Genomic DNA, 22,962 nt, shown 5'->3' with positions numbered 1-22,962 from the left:
GTATACTGATTAAAAATTCAATACATTAAGGTTTTTATATAATGCCAGAACAATTTAAATAAATGTTTTATACTATTCAGTTCGTCATGACCAAAAGGTTTAAGTAATAAATGAAAATAAATAAACATGATTAGTTGGTTATCTTTGATAGAAGGAAGAATATTTTGTTAGAAATGTGGCAAATGAAACCATTATTGACAAGCATTACAAAATGTATTTATAAATGCATTAAATTGCTCACAAAAGACAAAATAAATAAAATTAAACGATCAAATACGCCAATCAGTGCTAAACATAGGTGTGCCAGAACTGGAATTCCGAATTATTTGTAAATTTATTGATAAAAAAGTTTACCCTTATGTTAACCAGAATGAATTAAGAACCAGTCGCAATACGTAAGAAACACTAATTATAATTTGTTCCATCATACGGTATGTGAAGCGTTCATTTTAAAATGAAAGTTACACTAGCGTTTTAATATTTTATGCATTTTACGCAAACTATATAGTTTTAATCTTCTTGAAGCTGAGATGATCTTTATTTTACATCTTTACACAATGTATTACTCATAATGAGGTATTGCCATTTATATAAACTATATGTATATATATATATATATATATATATATATATATTTATTTTTATTAAAATATACTATTTAGTAGACTATATGTACAAACTATAGTCGAGTTTGATTATAAAAGTACTTGTAAAATCTCTGAATTTTATAATTATTTTAGCTTACAATTTCAATATTTACACTACCTTTCAAATCTCCAACGCCGTCACCATCGCTGTCCTTGAAGGAGCGCGGGTAGACCTGGTAGAGGACGGCAGTTCTCCACCAGGGCAAGTCTACCACGGCCTCGCCGAGCGTGAGTATCGCCACAGCTACCGCACAGAGCCACAGCCACCTCATAATGTTGATATCGCTCAACTGTGGTGGTAGTGCACTGTTTACCCAACCTCCCCCACTACCTTAACATCGAGCTTACTGCAAACTGTCTACTATGAACTCGGCTAGGGTATCAGTGTTGTAACATCGTATGTACCAGAGTTGTAACATCTCGTGGTCTTCTGGAAATTAATTAGGATTCCCTGATGTAACTGTTTTAAATATGAGAAAATTGTTTTAAAATACTCACTCCTTTCATATTCAAACATAGAGGAATATTATACAGGCCATTTTAGTTTATCTTGCAGAAATGAAGAAGCTGAACCACACACAGCTAGATTACAGAAAGTGACCAATTGCTATTGTTTTAATTCTATATTTTTATTTTTTATATTCTGTATTTTTATTTTGTATATTCTATATTTTTATTTACTAATCATATTGGTCACTTTCTGCTGTAATCTAGCTGTTTTATATAACAGATACATATATATATATATATATATATATATATATAATTCTGTGATAAAGGGAGAAAGTTTTTCTCTACAGAAAATACCTTTTTTCAGAATACTGTATAGAATAATATTGTTTTGTCTGTAAAAAACATTTTTTTATTTCTTTTCTGATCTGGACGTTCAGTCGCAAGTTTGGTTTCATAAGACATAAGCTCCTCTACACATGGGTTATTCAAAGATGTCCCCTAAGACACCTTGAAGACCAACAAGTTGAAGATACAACAGCTTATATAGGAACGTATGAGGCTACTAAATTATATCATTAATATTATTTTAATCAAACAATTTGAAATACCATAAAGATCTACAATACGTGAGTTAGCTAATCATTTTACAAACTCTTCTCTACTTTTACATCAATAGGTTTGAATTTGAAAGAAGTATTATTACTACGGTGTTCTTTGTTTGACGTTTATTTTTGACGATGGAAGGATTGTGAAGGAAGCAGGATGTTTCCGGATATTTGCCATCGTTCAGTGAAACGTTTCAGCGATTTTATTTTACTGAAAGATGGCAAATGTACGAAAAAATCCTGTTTCCTTTACTACGGTATGTTAATTATTTAGTATACATTAGATTATTTACTACAATTTCACTGTCACTCAAGTTTACATAGTTTTTAATCTGCTTGAAACGGAGAAATTTCACATCTTTACACAATGTATTTCACATAATGAGGTATTGCCATTTGTTTTATATAGACGATGTATATATTTCTTTTTCTTCAGATATACAAGTACTATTTAGCACTTAAAGGTCATAGATTAGATATTGTTGGATGCATTTACAAAAAAATGTTTGTCATCAAGAAAAAGTGGTATTGGTATTTGTGGGTCTGCCCTAGCATCAAGCATACTTCTTTGTAACCGTCCATGCAGATTTACAATAATTTTGTAGAGTTTGCAATGTATATCTGTAATTGTTATTCTGGTATAAACTAATTCATCGTATTATTTTTTGCACTTTTTTATCCCAGATACTTTAGGACAAAAATAATTAAAATCATGGTTAAAATATTTTAAAAGAGATTTACAGCAATATTTTAATTGTTAGTAGGGTAATATTTTTTCCACTCCACTCCGATTTTTCATACGGAATTTTAGTACCTTATCATGTAATTTAATATTAAAAATATAATACAAAGAACTTTATCAACATTTTATTTTACAATTTAAAATTACATTACTTAAATACTACAACCAATCGCGTTGAAAAGTAAAAGAAAGTGATGACTAAAATGACAAATTAATGATATTATAATTAAAGCATAATAAATCCTATGAAACTGAACTATTGGACTAAAATGATGTTAAGTGAAGTCATGATAAAAACATGAATTCTGTTATACGTGCTAAGTTCAGAAATGTACTATACATTTCATAGAAGGTAAAGTGTAGTCTTATCGTAAATTCACAGCTATGCAAGTTTTGGACTTTATTGAGTTAGATTCCAAATTTGTTCAAAAGTTTTTAATTTATATTCTATAGCTTGAGATATATCATTGCAAGCCTGGTCGTTTGGCTTTAGTATTTATTAATAATATAAAGAGATCCAAATTAATAATTTTATGCGACGTGTTATCGCAAGAATCTTTTTATTCTTCTATATTCATGCTAAGTATAACAACATAATATCTCAGGTTTAAGTGAAATAAAGAACAGTTTATTTGTCACAAATCAGGCTTGCAATGATTTGTCCCGTGCTTTAATGCTTTAGCTACTAAAGGTTACAGTAGTATTGTTTGGAGTGCCAACTTTAGACGTTGCGCCGTCACTTATATAAGTGTTCCTAATTATTAACTATTATTAATAATCAGAATAACTTATTTTAATGTTATTTAATGATAAAATATGACACAAATATATTTAGACCTCAATACGAGTCTAAATTCCTTTTTAAGTTTGTTCAATAGTGAAATGTTTTTAGAAGAGGACGTAGTCACAAATACATTGGAACAATGCTCAGCGTGCGTAATATAACGATAAACCTTTACAAATTTGTATATAATTCTATTTGTAGGAATACAGAATAAATATGAATTGTCAATGTTTAAGTTTTTCGGAATATGTAAATGATTCAGAGTTACGATCGTGAGTACTCATGTCAATGTCCAATACTTATCCATATTTCTTACAACATACATGTATAAAACGTAACTATACAAACATTTCTCTAAAATTACACATGTTTCGTGCTCACTAAATTAGATTTAACTTTAAATATTTAAATACTGTAGTGGAAATAGTGAGTGTTATTATATCTTTATAATGTATAAGGTATGTCTTGAAGTAGCACGGCTGATTTGGGCCTCAAACTCAAACTTGCAGAGCTTTTCTTCACAAACGTTCTGAAAAAGTAAATAGAGATTGTTGTCAGCTATTTAATATAACATGAATATAAGTAATTAATTGGAATTTTAGAGTGAAATAGTATTCATAAAAAACTACCTAATACTTGGAGCATAAAATTATACAAAGTCATTATGAATTTTAAAGTGTTAAGGCATTTGTATAGGATTAAGAACATTATGTTATAAACGAAATGTTTTTAAATAAACGGCGATAAACAAAAAACAAATTGATTGTATAAATAATTTATTTAAGAAGTATTCAACTAAACATATGTTAGACTTTATGCTTAACTTCAAGTCTAGTACGAAAATTAAACTAAACAGTAGGAATATAACCCAAGAATGCGATATACACCAAATTTAAAAACTTTCGAAAAGAATAATTTATTGTTGGTTTAATAATCCTTATTGTTAACTTCAGGAGTCTCGTAAAACCTTTATAGTTAGATTAAGTTTTACTTCACCAATTATTGTTGTTATTGCCTATTAAATAGGTGTATCTCCTAAAGGGACCATGTTCGGTAGTCTCTAGGGTTATGGGTAATCAACTCACCCAGGTTCAATTCCAGAATGAACACTTCCAGTAACAACCGTCATGTCGAAATCGAGATTGAGAGGTGAGAACAGGTTCTGGGTAGTGTAGCTGGTAATGTAGCTACCCATGTTGATCAACAGGACAAACGATACGTTCTGGTACGTCCTGGACAATAATTATTAGATAAAATGTAAATAATGGCAACGATATGAGAACAGTAATTAATAAGATTGTTGTTCATACTGATTCGGGCAGGCAATGCCACATGAAAGACACGTAAAACAGACCATCAGAAACATAAATCACACATATCTCTCAAAAATAGATAAACTAAAAGATGTCACTTTCAGCCAAATGGCAGCTCTGTATATTATTGGCTGACTACGACATAACAATTATCTAAGCGTGTCTGACGGTTAGTGTATCGAGGTTCAAAATGTTTATCAGAAAGAAATGCCGTTTGTATGTGTAAGGTTTTTGATACCCTCTCATTCTGACCTTTACCAAACTAGCGTGGCTGAAGATCGATTTTATTATTTAACAGGAAATCCCTTTATAAATTTAAGGGAGTAAGGTTATGATTATACAATGTAAATTCACACTCTGATACTGTATTTAGTAGGGATTCACTTTCGTCTATTGACTTTATTTTAGTTAATCTTAAGTAATAATAATATAAAACATATCCTTATATTGTTTAATGCTTTATTGGAGTTTTAGATTAAGGCAGGTGAGTTTACGAGTTTGAAGGCGCATCCTATCGGGTATGGGGCGGGTTCTTCCACGATAGCCTAGTGAGCAAGTTCCTTGGACATGTGACTGCTGAGCGATCCTATACTTTCAAGTAGCCCGCCTGTCCGGCTATTGGTGAAGGTTCGGAGGTTACCTTATATCTGTTGTCCTCGTTCGTAAATGTAAGAGAAAATAACCCTAACTTCGCCTGGTAAAGCAAGACGTTCTTTACCTTTACTTTTTTACCAATATGGGTTGGTAAAAATATAAATAAGATGCTATAAAAGGTATGGTCATTGTAAAAAGGAGGTCAAATTTAACAATTTTATATCTCTTAAATTTTCCTTTTAAATTAGTTACTAATCAAAATGCACTCATAATAATCTTCTCACTATGGATGAACCGCTCGCAAAGAAACCTGCGCAGAAGCAAATATCTGAGCAGCCACGCGCAGAAGGGCCCCCCTCTAGTGCTGGGGAGTGGGACAAGCATCTCATCGTCTCGGTTTCAGCTGTGTGGATCGTTGCTCGCTCGCTCCATTTTGTCTACACTGCAGCTACTTACCAGTATTATAGTATAGTATTATATACTATAAGTATATTGTATTTTTGTGTGTAGGTCTATACAAACGTAAAATATAAATGGAGTAGACTAATGTAGCCATAGACATATCCATGGAGCTTGTCTTTTGGTGCAAGGTTAGCAGCTAAGTGGCAGTGGCTAGCTAGGTCAGGGGATAGAGCAAGCGGGCGAGTGTCGAGCAGAGGTGGGGATGCTGAGAGAGGGCGGGATCTCAGCGGCGGAGGGGTATTCAATAAATAGTGTCTTTTTGTAAGCGGTTTACCTATAGCTGGGATAGTTCTTGCAGATCAAGTAGCAAACTCTTAAAGCTTAATTACGGTAGGTTTGTATTAGTTTTGTTTTCGGTAAAGAAATGATTTACCGAAATAATCAATCTTATAGTATCTTGATTCTATTGTATCTTGATCAACCAAAAGATATTTGCCAACTTGTTTATAAATGTCTGTACGCTTGCGTAACATCACTGAAGACATATATACCTTACGACAACTAAAGTGTCCTCGTCCGGCGATAGGACTGAGAGATCACCCCTGAGCATCACAGTGTGGTTCCTGACTGCAGTCATGGCCTGGAACACCTTCAGGTGACTGGACTCTGCTGAGCGCTGGGCCTCCACGTTTAACCACCAGTAGTTGGGGTTCACCGGTAACCACGTCGTTTTGCTGCTCGAGAAACCTGTATAAAGCAAATCCGTCGCTTAAAGTGATCCTGGTAGACTACAATTATAAAAGCACGCAAAGTAACACCATAACTACAAGTGCAGTGAAACGTCTTGTACGAGTGTAAGTGTCTCCATCACACACTAATTGAATATCTCGCCCAACTGGAATTACACATTAAAAATTGAGAATTTACAATCACTTTTCCTTAGTAATTATTCTCGTTAAGTTAACAAGAACCGTATAATCTAGACTATTAAGAAATGTGCCGACTTAGAAATGTAATAGATATGTTAAACCGGTTAGCATAGGTTTAACTAGGGATAAAACATATGCTTTCAAACGCTTACATATGCCGTAACATATTCTTATGCGTGAGCTTATATTACACTCTTATGTAAGTCATTAGGGTTTTTGGTGACGACTTTCGGTCTCTTTAACTAGTTGTCTGACGGTGTGATATGTCTATTATTTATCTGTGTAACGATCGGATTTAATGTAAGAAAAGGATCTAAGAAAGGAATCGGAGCGAGAGCCGATTTGCATTTTATAAGTACACAATCTAATACATTTCTTTCACGATATGAACCTGTGGAAGATATGGAAAAACGTTAAATAATAACAAGGTCTGATTGGTATTGCCTGTTCATTTAATGCGGAATGTGGCTATTTGAATTTTTTATGTTTGCAATGTTCTAATTTCTTTCAAATGGGAAATTTCAATGAAAAGTATCTTCGCTTAGTACTTTTTAGAAAGGAAATGCCATTTGGACTCCTTCGATGGAATCCAATATTACAGAGTCTAAAACCAAGATACTTTCAGCCTTACGTACACACATACTTTCAAAACATGTTGAAATATACAGTATAACATTCCGAAGGACTGTACCAGCATTCGGTGAGTCGTCCCATTGCATAGGAGTTCTCTCAGGGTCTCTGGAACCGAACTGGTAGCGGTAGGGCCCTAGGAGTCGGCCGCTAGGATCCACGGTCTGGTCCCAGCGGATGAATGTGTTCTGCATGCCGATCTCCTCACCGTTGTACACAACCTTCACTCCTGGCAGCACTCCTGTCAGGAGGTTCATGGCGTCGACCATCTCAGGGCCGTATCTATCGGCAATTCTGCCATTGTCGTGGTTCCCGATCTGGAGTCACAATCATTGGGGCATTACTAGTTTAATGTTGGGAATCTCTCTTATTAAGCAAATACGTTATTTCTAATAAGAAAATCCAACAGAATAATATAACAACAGTTGATACTTTAAATTTTTGTATAAACATGCCCTAATTACTGGTAACTCTAAATTAACAACTTAAAATAATATAATTCTGGTTTATTCTAGTTCCAATAGTTATAATTGGTACAATAAATTGAATTCACAACTTTGTGTATTGGATTCATGGATATGGTATTTAAAACAACAGTATATTCTTTATACTGAGTTGGATTATAACATTTTGGTAAGTTTTTGCTACATTTATAGAAATGGTGTAAACACATTTCACCTTAATACGGCAACTTGTTATATTTATACTATTTTACTGTCATTCTGCATCATTTAAAAATCAATTGTAAGACAAACATCCTGGCAAGATAAAAAGAGAACATTAATTGAATCAAACTTCAGATATAAGGAATAAGCAAGATAATTTAAACATACAGACAAACAAGAAATTTTATAAATTTAAAATTAAACTACTTTGAAAACTAAACTATATTAAAGAAAAAAACACACATTTGAATAACTTATAGTTTTATTCCACCTATTAATTAACCTATAACACTCACTTTACTTTACTTTTTGAAAGAGGGTTTTAAAAACGCACTCCAGACCTCGAGAAGTTGTAAGGTAAAGTGGTTTATAACTATGAAAGGGGTCTATTGCAATAATTGACGAAATATGCAAATATAACTATAACCTTTCTATGTACAAAAATATTTGAACCACTATAAACTTTACAAAAATGTATGTACAGGGGTTTAATACCTTAATGCAATTTAAATCAGATTACTTTCTAAAGTATTTCTTTGTTTGGTTGTAGGCATTATTCTAAAATACGGAATAAACTAATACGGAAATAGAAATAATAAAGCAATTACAGCATAAATGTACTCTAACTAATCAATAAAAGGTTCAATCTTTTTTCAATTATGTATGTAAATATTAGATATTTTGTGTATAAGCAACCAACACAAAAGTGCCTATTAAAAATATAATATGATATTTTGAATGTTGTACAGCCTACCATTATTACCACATACTACCATAGCTTAAAATGTAGACTTTTATAATAATTACAATATTCCAATCAGCTATTATAGTTCCACTTCGTTACTTAGTAAGCTGGAAAACAAACAATAGAAGACTGAATAATACACATTTAAAGTAAAAACAGTGGTCAGTATATTTAGCATATTATCACATAGAAACCAAATACGAATTTGAACCAAATACCATACAAGCCATCGACAACTTTTTGGAGTTTCCTGGTGCCGCAGTTTTGAAACTATGGGCTAATAAGTTAAAATATATACTCGTAGCAACAATCTTTCAGAGTTTGGCGAATTTGGCAGTTTCGGGTTTCCTTTTCCTACATGAATCATGTAACTTTGACCATTTACAATGTTCAAGTCGAAGGTCAAAGAAATGATAGCTTATCATTTAACTGCCAATACCGTCGACATAACAAGACTTTTATCTGAGAAATACCCAATTTAAGGAAACTTTTCGTCAGGAAAACTGTGTAAACTTTCCGACCTACAATTAGTGCTAAACTGTATCTTTCACACTGTTTCGATAACTTTTTATGTACTAACTATTACTAATTTATACTAAGGTGACTACGTAAATAAATATCAGGCAGGGCTAGGACTGAAACTAATTCTGAGTAGACTTCACAATCGATAATCGGTTGTTTTTATCGAATGGTTCGATTGTTTTTATCCGAAGGAATAATTCGATACTACAATTTGTTTAACTTAGCATACGATTTTAACTTATTAGTTATAGTAGTTTCAATGTAAACAATAAACAGCAAGAAGTAACTAACATTTTGAGAAAATAGCGATTAATATGAGGAAAATATGTGAGATATTTCTCACAAGTGATGGGACTAGTTTAAGTGACTTCAAACATGTGGTTTTGGCTCCTGGTAACACATAGGGAGAATTCTTTCCTCCATTTTACAAAAGCGGTTACTCACTGCTATCAAGCTGGTTAAGTCATAAATATTGTACAAGGTTTATCTCATTTGTAAGTTTAGGCCATAGATAATTTTGTTGTTTTGTAATGTTATAATAAAATTTGTGTTTTTTAAATTATAAATTATAATTAATTATAATACGAGATTCTTCATGTTACGGTAATTTATTATAACTCTTATTGTGTACGATTTTTACATATCGAAGTTGGATAATATATCGAATGGTTCGATAATAGCAATCGAACAACGAGTGTAGGCCGCTTATTAAAGTCTCCCTCTGAATCTCCTGCAGGTTATAATTGCAACTCAAACGACTTGTGGGAAATAAAAATAATTCATTTTTGTTATGAAATTTGACTGGCATTTTTTTAGACTAACTAGAAATTCTTTATTTAGTATCATGAAAAGGATAAGTAAGTACAGCAAATCGTAAATACTCGAATTTGGAGATAGAACCGATACTGTAATCTCCAGGCAATTTTGCGTTTGGGGAGTAGCCCTGGAGACCACGTGGGTGGAGACCACACTATTGTGGAAATTTTCACAATAGTGTGAAAATTTCCACCTAATTGTGGAGAGGCTCTGCCGACGATTGCTGTTGATTTTGCGATAAATTGAATAACAAAAAGTTTCGTACTATAAAAGGTAGCATGAATATAAACACCAATATCTTATTTTTACTTAATATTAATACGATTTCAAACAATCGAATTATAGAGGATTATAATCGACTATATAATCGACTTATATAATCGACTACTGACCACCCAGTTCGGTGTGGTACCAGATGGCAAGGCATCTACCCAGGTCAGGATCAGATCCTTTAATTCCGAGGCCCTGGTGCTTGCATTGCCACTGGTCAGCAACTGGAAGTTGAACGGCTGTAGCAGGCTTTCCTTTCCTTCGCCGTAGTACTTGAGAGTTGTAGGGATATCGGCATACGCTTCCGCGAACAGAGCTCTGGAAAACAGCACAAGAGCACATGTATTCACTGAAGTATATCTCTGTACAGTATAAATGTCTAAATGAACAGAATTAATATGCATTAATAAAAAGTGAATACATTATAATGTATCGCTTTTGTTTTTAATGTTCATATTCAATTCAAACTAAAAAGTATAATTATGTAATAATTGAATGGCGAGCATCCAAATATTTCGTTGCTAATGTAGTGAATTATAACATTTATGTAATTAAACTTGCCATATATGCAAATTTAAATAGTTATACCGGGTATATACAGTAAAGACTGAGGTTGTTGTCTGTCACAGTATTTTAGACTGATCTTGTTAGATATTTCTACATTTAATTAAACAGATCATCCTAACACTATGTACAGTGAAAAATAAGGTGATTTTTTAAAATGGTTTACCAAACATTCAGATTTACCAACCATCCGACGACTAGAATGAAATGTTTCTTCACACAATCATTCAAGAAATGGGCCTCATGAGTTATTTGATAAAAATCACTCGATAAGTATGGCAATATGGTACTTTTAATAGGAAAAATATACTGTCTGTTAACTAAAAAGGACTGGGTTTTTGCATTGAATAGAATTTTGAAAAAAAGGTTGACTATAATATTTAAAAACTAGATCAAGTTTCACGTACATAGATTCCATGTAGAAATTGTTCTGAAACCTATTTAATTTTTACCAAAAACTGTATTATAAGCGCAGCGAGTGAAACTATAATTAATTTTAACCTCGTACTTTATTTCGTACAACTTAGTCAATACAATCTTTGCTGCATCTCTAGTTTACGAGATCCTTCACTGTGCATAAACTAATCTGTAGAACTAATCTTTAAACACAGTATATAATAAATTTTGTAATACACAAGCACAAAGTGTTGGTGTCATCCTTATAACGGACTGGAATAAGTATAATAGAAGTAAATAATAAGTGAACAGATCCTGAAGAGTCACTACCTGGGTTTTCCGTCCTTCGCCGTGTAGTCGTACACGATATCTGCCCAGCGCCTGAGAAGTTCGAAAGTCTCCGGCAAGTTTTGGGTGTAGATGTGGTCCAGTTGTCCGTCCTCCCGGGTCGGCTCGTCTCGCAATTCCTCGTCCTCGAACAGGAAGGGCACCGCATCCACGCGGAATCCATCCACCCCCAAGTCCAGCCAAAATCGTATCACATCCTGAAAAAGGTCTATTTAAAATTGGAATGCTTAAATAATTGTCAGAGTGATCACTGGAGTGTAAATGCTGAGACCAACAACAGGAAAGTACAAAATTAATTTAAGGGCCTTCCTCATCATTACTTATTATAAAATAACAAATAATACAAGTATCAAAAATGTGTAATACTTACTTATTCTATATTAAGCAATAGAATAGCTGGGATACTGGTTGAGATTGGTCTGTTTCATGTCTTCGATAATTTTACAGAAACTTTACAATCCTCGAAGAAACTTACATCCATTTCTTGAACAACAGCTGGGTTTCTGTAGTTGAAGTCGGGTTGTTTCTTGTCTTCGATTACTGTTCGGAGAAAGTTACAAACCTCGAAGGTACTTACATCCATTTTTTGGACGACAAGCTGGGTTTCTGTAGTTGAGGTCGGGTTGTTTCTTGTCTTCGATTACTGTTCGGGAAAGTTACAAACCTCGAAGGTACTTACATCCATTTCTTGGACGACAGCTGGGTTTCTGTACTTGAGGTCGGGTTGTTTCTTGTCTTCGATTACTGTTCGGGAAAGTTACAAACCTCGAAGGTACTTACATCCATTTCTTGAACGACAGCTGGGTTTCTGTAGTTGAGGTCGGGTTGTTTCTTGTCAAAATTGTGCAGATAATACTGTCCACGTTCCTCGTTCCATGTCCAAGTAGGGCCGGTAAATATGCTTATCTGAAATAAGAAGTGTACTATATTATTATAAACATGAATATCGTCATTTTTCATATCAGTATTTCTCCGATATTGTCATTTAATGGAAGAAATGTTAAAGGTTAGTTTAATGGGATTACTATGTTCCTCTACTGGTTTATGCCACATGGATTAGTTTTGCATAAGTCCATTTGTTTGTATTTTTATTGTAAACAGGCAGATACTCGCGGCTTCGCATGCAATTTCGTAGGTTTTGCACATGTACGAACGAGTATTTGTGATTTACTTCAATGTTAGTATTTTTGTTCCATTGCTGATTTTGCCTCTTTTCTGATCAAGAAAATACTGAAATTATGAATAATGAAAATTACTTCACTATGGTCATTACTGCTCATATTTATAAATTTAATTATGGACGATTTTAAGTTTTTTGTAGGCTGAGGTATCTCGCCACAGCAAAATTACAAAAAGACGCTTCCTACAAGTGCATACACATGAGCTGCACATGCTCGTGTTGAATGAACGTAGCGTTAATTCAAAACAAATCATAGACATTACGTGCACTTTCACTTGCTTTTAGTGATAGTACATCACTTTTGTTATATTATCACAGATGTTTTGCATATTTTTTGCTTTTATTGATAAAATATCTTATTATTAATATTTATTATCCTATACCCGACGAAGAAACATCTAAAAACACAAAGTCATAAAAAGTAGTTTAGCCGTTCTCGAGTTATATAAATGGTGTAACTAACACGACCTTCTTTTATATATATTTGGCCACTATACACATTTTAGTCTTATATCTTTCATGAATGTAATTTATGAAATACCAGCTGTTTCCCGCGGTTTCACACGCTATTCGTAAGCTTTGCCCTTGCATGAGCATTTCTGGTTCAGTAAATTATATTTCCAACGCCGATGTAGAGTTTTTTTTGATGCCACGATCAAGAAAATATGTAAAAAGTGTGCGTTTATAGCCATTATACAATTACATGTACTTTATTCTAAAGTGGTCTAACACTCAAGCTTTATGTTCAACGAAAAATGTATTTTAAAATACAAATATACATCACAACTTAGCGCCTTCAAACATTGTTTGGCTATTTAATATACGTAACTGTCGTAAATTGCAGTTTATAGTGTGCAGACGCTTTGAAAACTTTTATTTTTTGCAGCTCCGCCTGGTGGCGAATTCCATCAATAGGCATGGCATATAAACCTTCTCCGTGGAAAAATACATATACATACAAATTTTCATAATGATCGGTCAAATATTTTACGATTCCATAAAGGACAAACACACAAACATTCATATATATATATATATATATATATATATATGAATGTTTGTTTATATATATATATATATATAAACCTTCTCCGTGGAAAAATACATATACATACAAATTTTCATAATGATCGGTCAAATATTTTACGAATATTTATATATAGATTAATCTTATACTAGAAATTAAAACGGAATATAATAATGGTGTTTTAATTAAAATAATTACAAAGTACAAGAGAAAATATTAAAATACACGAAGCTCTCACGCAGTTACATAACAGTGGATTTTAATAGGGAATTCATAGCTATACTTTCTTAATTTAAATGTTTTATTTAACTCTGTTCTAAGGTTGTTTAACACTATCGTATACATAACGCTAATATGGATTTAATTTCTCAGGATCGATCGTACGCGATTCTATCTATATCATAAAACAAATGGAACTTGCATTTGTATGAAACTTTATTTGTATTCTCTCGCCAAAGAGGATCAATTACAGATTTGATCAACTACAGATTTTGATTTAATGAATTACGGCAAATTGTTAACCACAGTTACATATCTTGTAAAAGTAGCTAATATCTTTGACTTTCCATAGAATAGACTTTGCATTCATATGAGGGATTGTGAGACAGCAATGTTGTTCAGTAAAACTCTAGTTCTGTTCTTAACGCATACGTAGCGCTACCACACTGACATATGTTTACAATTTTAATCCATTTTAAACTGCTAGTAATTATTTCAATGTTATGAATGTTTAAAGGTTCAGCATTGTTTTATTGATCTCGGGGTTAATTGAATATGTATTTAACAGTTATTTTTAATGTATTTATAATCACCGTTTCTTTGGTTTGCCACGAAATAGCGCACAACCACAACACTTCGAGCGGCAACAGATAATCAAATATAAAGCTTGATTAAATTTTAAGCTTTCTAAGAAACCGTACAAAACTGTCCTATTTTGCTGTGCCTGTTTCAGCACAACACATACACCTTTATGGAAAGATTACATCTACTGCGATACATAGTGATTTCATATGATGGTGATAAGATGAAGACTCGATGTAATATGACCAGACAGAAAAATTTTATTAGAGAGTTGATTTTGGGGGTGAATTCAAAGCCCGAATTCAATTAAATATGAGCAAAAGGAACGAAGATGTAGGGTAGGAACATAAAGATCCTGATATCTTCTTATTGGTTAGTTCTTGATAATATAGCTTGTGTGCTAAACTGAACTGATAAGCTATACTGTAATGAATTATTAGATTCAGCACTAAGAGAGCTGAACGCTGTTGTATTCTGTGGTTCTCCCGGAGGTAATCCGATGGTTACGAATGAATTTAGAGACTAGTCGAATAGATCCATTCGGTATGCGATGTTTTGTCAGTAATTTGGGAGTTTCTAGGACGGAAATTGCATTGCAGTTGACAGGTGGCGTAGAAACCGAATGAGACACGATAACTTTCGAATAAGCTGATTTAGAGGGTTGAAACTCTCTACGACTTATATAACGAAATTGAAAATGATAAAAATCGGTCCACTGGAAGTCGCTCTTCAGTCCAGGACATTGAAGTATCTGGATTAAAGATTAATCCTTTTTCTGCTTTGTATCCTTGGTGGAAGTAGGTAGGTTTTAATAGTTTTCTGATGTGCCTTTACTATTTTAAATAAATTTAGTGTGGAAGTATCTAAAAAATGTCTTTTCCATAAAAATTAATCCAGCATAGTTAAAATGTTTACGATGGGTACTTGTAACTTCTAAAACATGTTAGTTTCTCTGATGTATGTACATAATCTTATCAAGACAAAAATACTTATATTACCTTATCTTAAGATTGCAGTCAGAATAATTCCAGATAGCTATAAATATCTTTATCTTGTGATAAAATAACTTTAAATTGAGTGACACAACGTTATTTTGGTTGTATTAAATTACTGGTTATTTTTTCAATCATACCGAGATTGTCCAGTCCAAATTAGTAAACAATGCAAGTAGTAGAATTTGTCTCTTAAATTATGTATAGGGTTTTAAGAATGTTTGAAGCATTAAATAGACAGGCTTAAACTGCTAATAAATGAATACATCGTCAGCTCTCGCAGAAGAGCGCTATCCAGTAACAGTGCTGGTCCAGCAGAAAACAATTTCATTAAAAGCGATTGTTACACATTCTTTCTTTATACAAAGGCACATTATTTAACACACATATTGTTGAAGTGTTTGGAAATATTCAAACACTTCTTAGAATATTTTAGATTTTCTATTTTCTTTTTAACACTCACCCAGTTGTTAGGTGGGGATCTCTGGTTTGTGACGTTGTCTATCTTGCCGTCATGCCACACGTAATAATCGGTGTACGGATCTTCCTTTCTGACCGACTTCTGGAACCACTCGTGCTCGTCACTTGAATGATTCGGAACCAAATCCAACAAGAGCTTGATATCTGCAATCATTGACCTTAAAATTTAATACTTAAAAAATGAAGGTCTGAAATTATAGAGAACGCAGAATGATTGTTACATTTTTAGATTCTGATTCTTAAATTTAGGCCTAATAAAATAATTCTTTAGATGATTCAAGTCTCCATAAGTTGTTGTACCTATATGCATAAAAGTAACATATAAGTGTGTAAAAATTAATTGATTTTTCCTCTTTATTCATTAAAATGGCTTCTTTTTATTTTTTAAACCTGCTGTATAAATATGCTATATAATGTGCTATCACTTTAAATTTGTCAGCGTTATTAGATTTTATCACTTATCATTACAAGTGTCTTACAAAACTATTGGAGCAATGAAAAATAAATATTAATAGCCTATAGTAAAAGTATATTTAATTAACCATGCTCATTAACTTTTAAAATTACTAATAATTATCAAAAAATAAACTGGTAGTGAATAATAAAAATAGTGAATACTTTAATAATTCTAATTTACACGTAACTTAGAGCAATGGAGGGAAGTGTTTGTTCAATACGAATATGGAGTTGAATTTAACATTCGTAATTCTAATATACTACGTCCTTCATATAGCATTCGAACCAATAACAGTTAATAGACTTCTAAATCGTTGTAGACAAGGATAAACTGTTAGTGAAGTTGTTGATACTTGCTTGTTGACTTCTGAAGACATCTAAAAATAACTTACCAACGTTAAAAACTGTTTATTTACTATTGGTGTAAACTTTTGTAATGATAACTAACGTATCATTTTATATTAGTCCATTTCAATTATAATAATAAATAACTAAAAGGAGATTGGAAATTTACCACGTTAAATGTAATAATAGGAGAGAGCCGCTGGGACGAAATTCAAAACTAACACAATCAATCCTCTGGTTCTGGTGTGGCAGTGGCAGGATTGTCTGGTGAGAATGAAGATGAGAGTGAATGAGAGAAACATGTGACTATGTGCGTGAGTGAATGAAGTGTAGGCCTACCTTTTTATTATTTAATATTTTTGACGTTTGTATGCAATTTTATAATATTGGTACCGCAATAAAGTTATATTATTATTATTATTAATAAAATCTATAACAAGAAGTGTCGAGAATTGAAATATACCCTCTTCGTAAAGTGAGAAAACAATAATTATGTACACGTGTACTTAAAACCTGCAACGTGCGGTAATGGTCTACCACTTAAAAAAGGAATAGAAAACGTACTCGAAAACCGCTTGTAGTTAGTACAAAAGAAAACTAATCCAGGCGTTGTCACAGAACAGAATACACGTCGTGAGCACGAGAAGTTATGTGCACAAACACGCGTTACATCAGCACAGGCACAATTTCGTATATTTAAAGTCAATGCGTATAATATATTAATTATCTTCTTGCTCGGCGAAGAAGGTAGTTTAATAATCATAAGTGTTATACATTTTGTAACATATAACGATGGCAATTGTCCGAAATCCTATTATCTTTCAAACCTTTTATCGTCAATAACAAAGTAACAAACTTTAAACACAGTAATAACTAATATCGGTTATAGTTTCTGACAGAGGTTTCAACACACAACAATGTTTTTTACTCTATCGTGAAGAACAAGAACAGAAGTCTACTTACTCTTCTTTAAGAATACAAAATCAATTCATTGTCTACAGCGTACTTACTTAGAGTCTTAAGTTTTTCAGAAAGCTCCTTTAAATCCTCCATGGTACCGAATATCGGGTCAATCTGTCGATAGTCTGATATGTCATACCCGAAGTCTGCCATCGGAGATTTGAAGATCGGGGAGATCCAGATGGCTGTGACTCCCAGTTCACTGAGATATTCGGCTTTCTCGGTGATTCCTACAGATGAAACATGATGTTGTTAAAATACCTCATAATTTGTTGATAAACTAGTTTGCATACATAGGCATAAGGAGCTGTTATAACTTAACTTTATAAAACTTATAAATTGGACTTGTTACTACTAAAAATAATTAAATACGCCTAAATCGACAACCCCATTTTTTTAGTTAGACTGCCTACAGGGACTCCATTGATTTAAATATACATTTTTATATTTTATTCAGTTAGGAAAAGCAATAATAACTCAAACAATGTTTATTACATTATTGGGTGTGCTCTAGTGAAGCCTTATTATTAAAAGGACTTTTGAAAAATTAAATTTCTCTTTAGTCCGAACGATGTATAACCGAAATATGTATAAATTGAGAACGAGCAGCAAACTTATACACATGAAATTATGCATCAAGCCTCATTTCTATACAGGCAACATCAAGTCCGATTGAAGTTGGTGGAGGGTTATTTAAGTCTCATCACTCAGTAGACTTGCACAATTTCACTTTGTCTGTCTGGAGAATGTAGACATTGTTTTTCTGTATGATTGTCTGTTCGCAAGTTATCTCAAAGAATAAATGAGCTATAGACTTAAAACTTTCTTATTGAAATATTATGAAATTGTATTTCAATAAACAAGATGGCTGTTTATATGACCCCTTACGCCACACCTCATCATATTCACGTCATATTCTAAATGAACCAGAATATATATATATAAAACAGATTTCCAGTCACGGGAACGATCCAAAAATGCAATTTTCCAAAAAGACTGTTTCTTAAAAGTTTAACTGGATGTTTCACATAACTTTATCGTTCTGAAAATTTCTTATCCCTGATTTTAGTTGTACATCCTCGAGCTGTGATACGTGATAAGTTATAGGAAGATTTCCCAAGTAATATACAGTCGTGAAAGGAAGCGGTGGCATCGGCAAAAACAAAGAACATGAGTTTACACAAATTATACTTTTATTTTTGTTCGTTGACAATGAGATGACCTTCCTACGGTGATTGTAGCTGTCACACTCTTCAACGCCAACACTTCAGTGCATTGTTTATGTTAATTGTTTATGTACGGAAGAGGTTGGGAACAATACAAACAATACAAATACTGTTCAGTCTCTTGAATTATTGCAATTCCACTTCTATTCAAGGCATGAACGAATTAAAGTGTGTCAGTACCTCATGTTAATCAGTCGAGAGTGAAACAATATTTAAAACTACAATAAGTTGTATTATATACTTGTATAGGGAGAAGTATTTCCTAAAATGTTCTCATTGATTGATAAGCCACATTTGCATGTAAAAGGTAAAGGCTATTTAGTTTCATTAGGTGGAATTAGGCCCTACAGAACACTCAAGCTGGAATAAATAATATGTTTTTTAGTCATTGTTTTTATTAGGTCAACACCTTGTATTTGTTATAAATCTTGGAAACTGCTGTTTTAAGGAAGCTTTCATGAAAAAGCTTGGGGTTTCTTAGTAACAATGATAACAACAACAACAACAATTAGATTTATATATCGTTATTTATATGTTGAAATATAAGAAAACGAAGCAGTGTACAGTTGTAGTGTATTTTCCAGAAAAAGTGGCAAGATGGTATGACCAACATGAAAGGGGAAAATGTAGGATTATGATCATGAAGTGCAGTAAAGAAGCATTAGACCATTATCGATAGAATTTCCCTTATTAGTTAAAACTTGCAATTAAAAATGGCAAAAAGCTATGATAAAAGAAATCAGAAAACAAAAAATACGTTTTAACACGTACCTTCGGGTTAATTAATAGGTGTGATAAGTCCAAAATAAATGACAAACCCCTTATTTTTAGGATAGCTTTATGCTACAAAATAATAGAGGAGGGTGTTTGTGTGTGGGTGTTGGGACATACTTATATTATGTTAACAATGTAACTGTTAACAATTCATGATAAGCTTATACCATGAAAGCTACAGAAATCCCCTTCTGATAGTGCCGGAATGTTTATAAAACATATATTCACTTTGTTAATTGTTGCAGATTTTTATAATTTTGTATTCGTGGCCATTTAAAAGCCAGCGCTGTTAAACATTGAGGATGGGCATCATCTATAATAGAGAGGGCTGATGCAGTTTTTGGGTTCTACCTTTTGCCAATTAGGTAAGTTAAAAATATCAACAATTAGAGGGCAGCAATAAAATCTCACTATTTTACTTAAGAATCAAAAGACTCACATTTTTATTAGATTTCATCACAAATCAATGACATACAAATGATTTAAGTCGAGTAATAAATAAATAAAAAATAACTGTGACAAGACACGGCGCACATTGAAGTTCTCAGAGAATAACCGTGAGAATACCCAGAATATCTTATGTATATAGCGCTCAGATATGAGTTCTTTAATATAAAGGGATGAAGTACGTTAAAATCTGTTGCTGAGTAACTTGTGTTTTATATAAGTAAATAAACAACCAATAGAGGTATTATAGAAAATGTACTAACAACAATAAATATTTTTATGAACTATATAACAAAAAAGTTCTTAATTAACTCTAACAACTGCTTTATTTGCAATTAATGCGTCCTTTATTCAAAACTCTTCAAATAACACAAAAATTAAATTTAAATAACACTAACTAGGTTCACTGTTGCCTCTATTAAGAATAATAAAAACTAGTACAAATACAGTAATGTTTAGAAATAATTTGTTTTATAATTGTCAAAACATAGCTACATCAGATGTTTTAATTTTGAAGTACAATTCTTAGTTTTTAATATATTCACAGGTAAAAAGTTTTAATAGTGTTAATGATACTATCATGATATATTTTATAGTAATGGGCTTTGCACCATGACAATTTGACTCAAATTGGGTAGGATTAAATATAATAGTTTTTAAGATGTTTTTTAGGAACAGATAGGAAAGTAAGCACCGGAGAAGACCCATGTTCATATGGTGAAATATGTTTGTCTTTATCTGAGTAATAATGTAATATAGCTTTAGTAATAATGTAATATACCCTTTTCCAGAGAGTTGTGGGACATCCTATAAAGAGAAAGAGGGGAAAATACCTATTTAGTATAACATGAAATTTGCAATATTTTACCTACTTAATTAACGTATATAGATAAGTATTATAATTTTTTAAACCTATTTACGTTATTATGACCTTATACTTTTTATTTTTGTTGGTGGACCACTGTAATATTACTCTGAAATCCATAGATAGTCTAGTAGTAGTAGTACTTGTAACTAAGTTTTTTTAGTGGTAGCTTCTTATATTTTTCAAATACTAGGAATTTTTGAATGTTTTTGTTGATAACTAGGTTTTTGATAACGTGACACTATATGTCTTTTTATGGATCCTTTTCAGTCATATTGCTAGTTTTCATATCCTGATTGATCGATTTGGATAATAATGTTGCGACAGTAAGGGTATATCTGTAGGAATTGTTCAGTATTTTTTGTTATTTTAAGTCTATGTTAATGTGAGGAATCTTTTTTATAAATGTTTTTGTCTATTGCTGTAAGGTATATGATTTTTGCTACCTATCACAAGAGCTTCCTTTGCCACTGATTTTAATATTGTGAAGAGCTCCTCTCTATCCTGGAGCCTCATCTAGAATGATTGTGTGTCATAATTGTGCACTCCAACTAGCTTCAAAGGCGTTTTATAGTTCGCCTTGGTAACAACGCTCATAGATATTTACTATTTATAAATTAATCAATACATAACTTTCTTAGGAGTATTCAAGGGGTTTCTAGACTTCATCTTTAATGTTCTATATAGCTGGTTTAAATTGTTGTATTAGTAGACATTTTTGAACATATGTAGAAGAGTCTCTTCTTTCGCTTCCCGGAGCTATTTGTGTTCATGCATTTGGAGCTTGCATAGTTTTTAACGATAGCCTAGGTAAATTGTACGTAACTGGAGGGGAGCGGTGAGTAACAAAAGTAACACTATCTCGAGTAGACTCTGTAGCTCTTAGGGAACAAATTAATACAGGAATCGATAAGATTTTAAAGCCTGTATACTAAACAAGTTTAACTTCGAATACTGTCAACTCCACACCATCAGAACTGGTAATGCATATTTTAAAACAATTACCATATAACTGAAGTTAAATTTGCTTTAAAGTGGATAAAGATGCAAAGTTGAATGTGATCCGTTACAAGGTGTATCGACTGGTAGAGCCTGATGTTAATATTCAATTTCAACATTTAATTTCACAAGCTCTGATAAGATATTAAAACATTGATTTTTTTGTATTGATATAAATTTTATTTTAGAGGTTTGAACTGAACTCATGTTTTGTTCTAAAAGTGACACTTTCTTATTTTATTTAGTACTATCTATGTTTTTTTAACATATATGCAGGCTTAACCATATGTAGTTTACTGGATACGCAGAAGTGTCATTGAAAACCGGTGTAAAACCGTTAATTCAACGAGTTGAGTGGTTCTTTACAGTCAGTGCATACTTGTATTTCATTTTGTTAATTATCAAAATAGACATGCAGATAAGAGCTAATTTTAGGATAGTTGATGCAAAGTCCCTCGTAAAGGTTTATGTCTTAATGGATAAATAAGAATGTAAAAGTCCAGGTTTATTAGTATTTCCGTCAATGAATTAAAACATGAACAACAAAATGAATAGAAAGAAATATTTTTTAACCCACCAGTATATTTGGGACTACAATCAATCTTCAATCTCAAATATTCATATTTAGAATTTTACCTTTTAAATCCCCAACACCATCACCATTGCTGTCCTTGAAGGAGCGCGGGTAGACCTGGTAGAAAACGGCGGTTCTCCACCAGGGCAAGTCCTCCTGAGCGTCAGCCATCACCACAACAAACGTAACCACAGCAACACAACAGAGCCAGGGCCACTTCATGTTGGCAGCTGTGAACTGCGACTGGCCCGGACTGTGACTTGCGCCACGCTGATTATAACTGCGAGTATTGTTGGAACTCAGCCAAGGGCAGGAAACCGAACATCAGGTGACTCAACTGTACATTCGCACGTCTGCAGTCACGTTTTTACACTGCCCATTATTTTGTGGAATATCCCAATTACTATAATT

At 32.6% G+C, this 22,962-nt stretch overlaps 2 protein-coding genes across 2 annotated transcripts in view; both read right to left on the bottom strand.

Moving 5' to 3' along the window:
* The window catches only part of LOC124359868 (maltase 1-like), a 37,424-nt gene extending 36,049 nt beyond the window's left edge, over positions 1–1,375 (bottom strand). The window contains 1 exon segment of the mRNA XM_046812976.1: positions 766–1,375. Within this exon segment, the coding sequence (XP_046668932.1) occupies positions 766–919 (154 nt within the window). The 5' untranslated portion in view covers positions 920–1,375.
* Positions 1,376–2,557: 1,182 nt separating this feature from the next.
* LOC124359867 (maltase 2-like) lies at positions 2,558–22,854 on the bottom strand. Its single transcript, XM_046812975.1, has 10 exons — positions 22,614–22,854; positions 17,717–17,896; positions 15,889–16,049; positions 12,206–12,331; positions 11,408–11,622; positions 10,240–10,435; positions 7,161–7,416; positions 6,092–6,287; positions 4,317–4,463; positions 2,558–3,760 (listed from the first exon to the last, which is right to left on the bottom strand). Exons 1-10 carry the CDS (start codon positions 22,771–22,773, stop codon positions 3,676–3,678), a joined length of 1,722 nt encoding a protein of 573 aa, XP_046668931.1. The 5' UTR covers positions 22,774–22,854; the 3' UTR covers positions 2,558–3,675.
* Positions 22,855–22,962: the final 108 nt, after the last annotated feature.

The sequence above is a fragment of the Homalodisca vitripennis genome, chromosome 4, assembly GCF_021130785.1.
Source record: "Homalodisca vitripennis isolate AUS2020 chromosome 4, UT_GWSS_2.1, whole genome shotgun sequence".
Taxonomy (NCBI): Eukaryota; Metazoa; Arthropoda; class Insecta; order Hemiptera; family Cicadellidae; genus Homalodisca; species Homalodisca vitripennis.
Note: the sequence above shows the minus strand (reverse complement) of the source record. Positions and strands in the feature narration are given on the sequence as shown.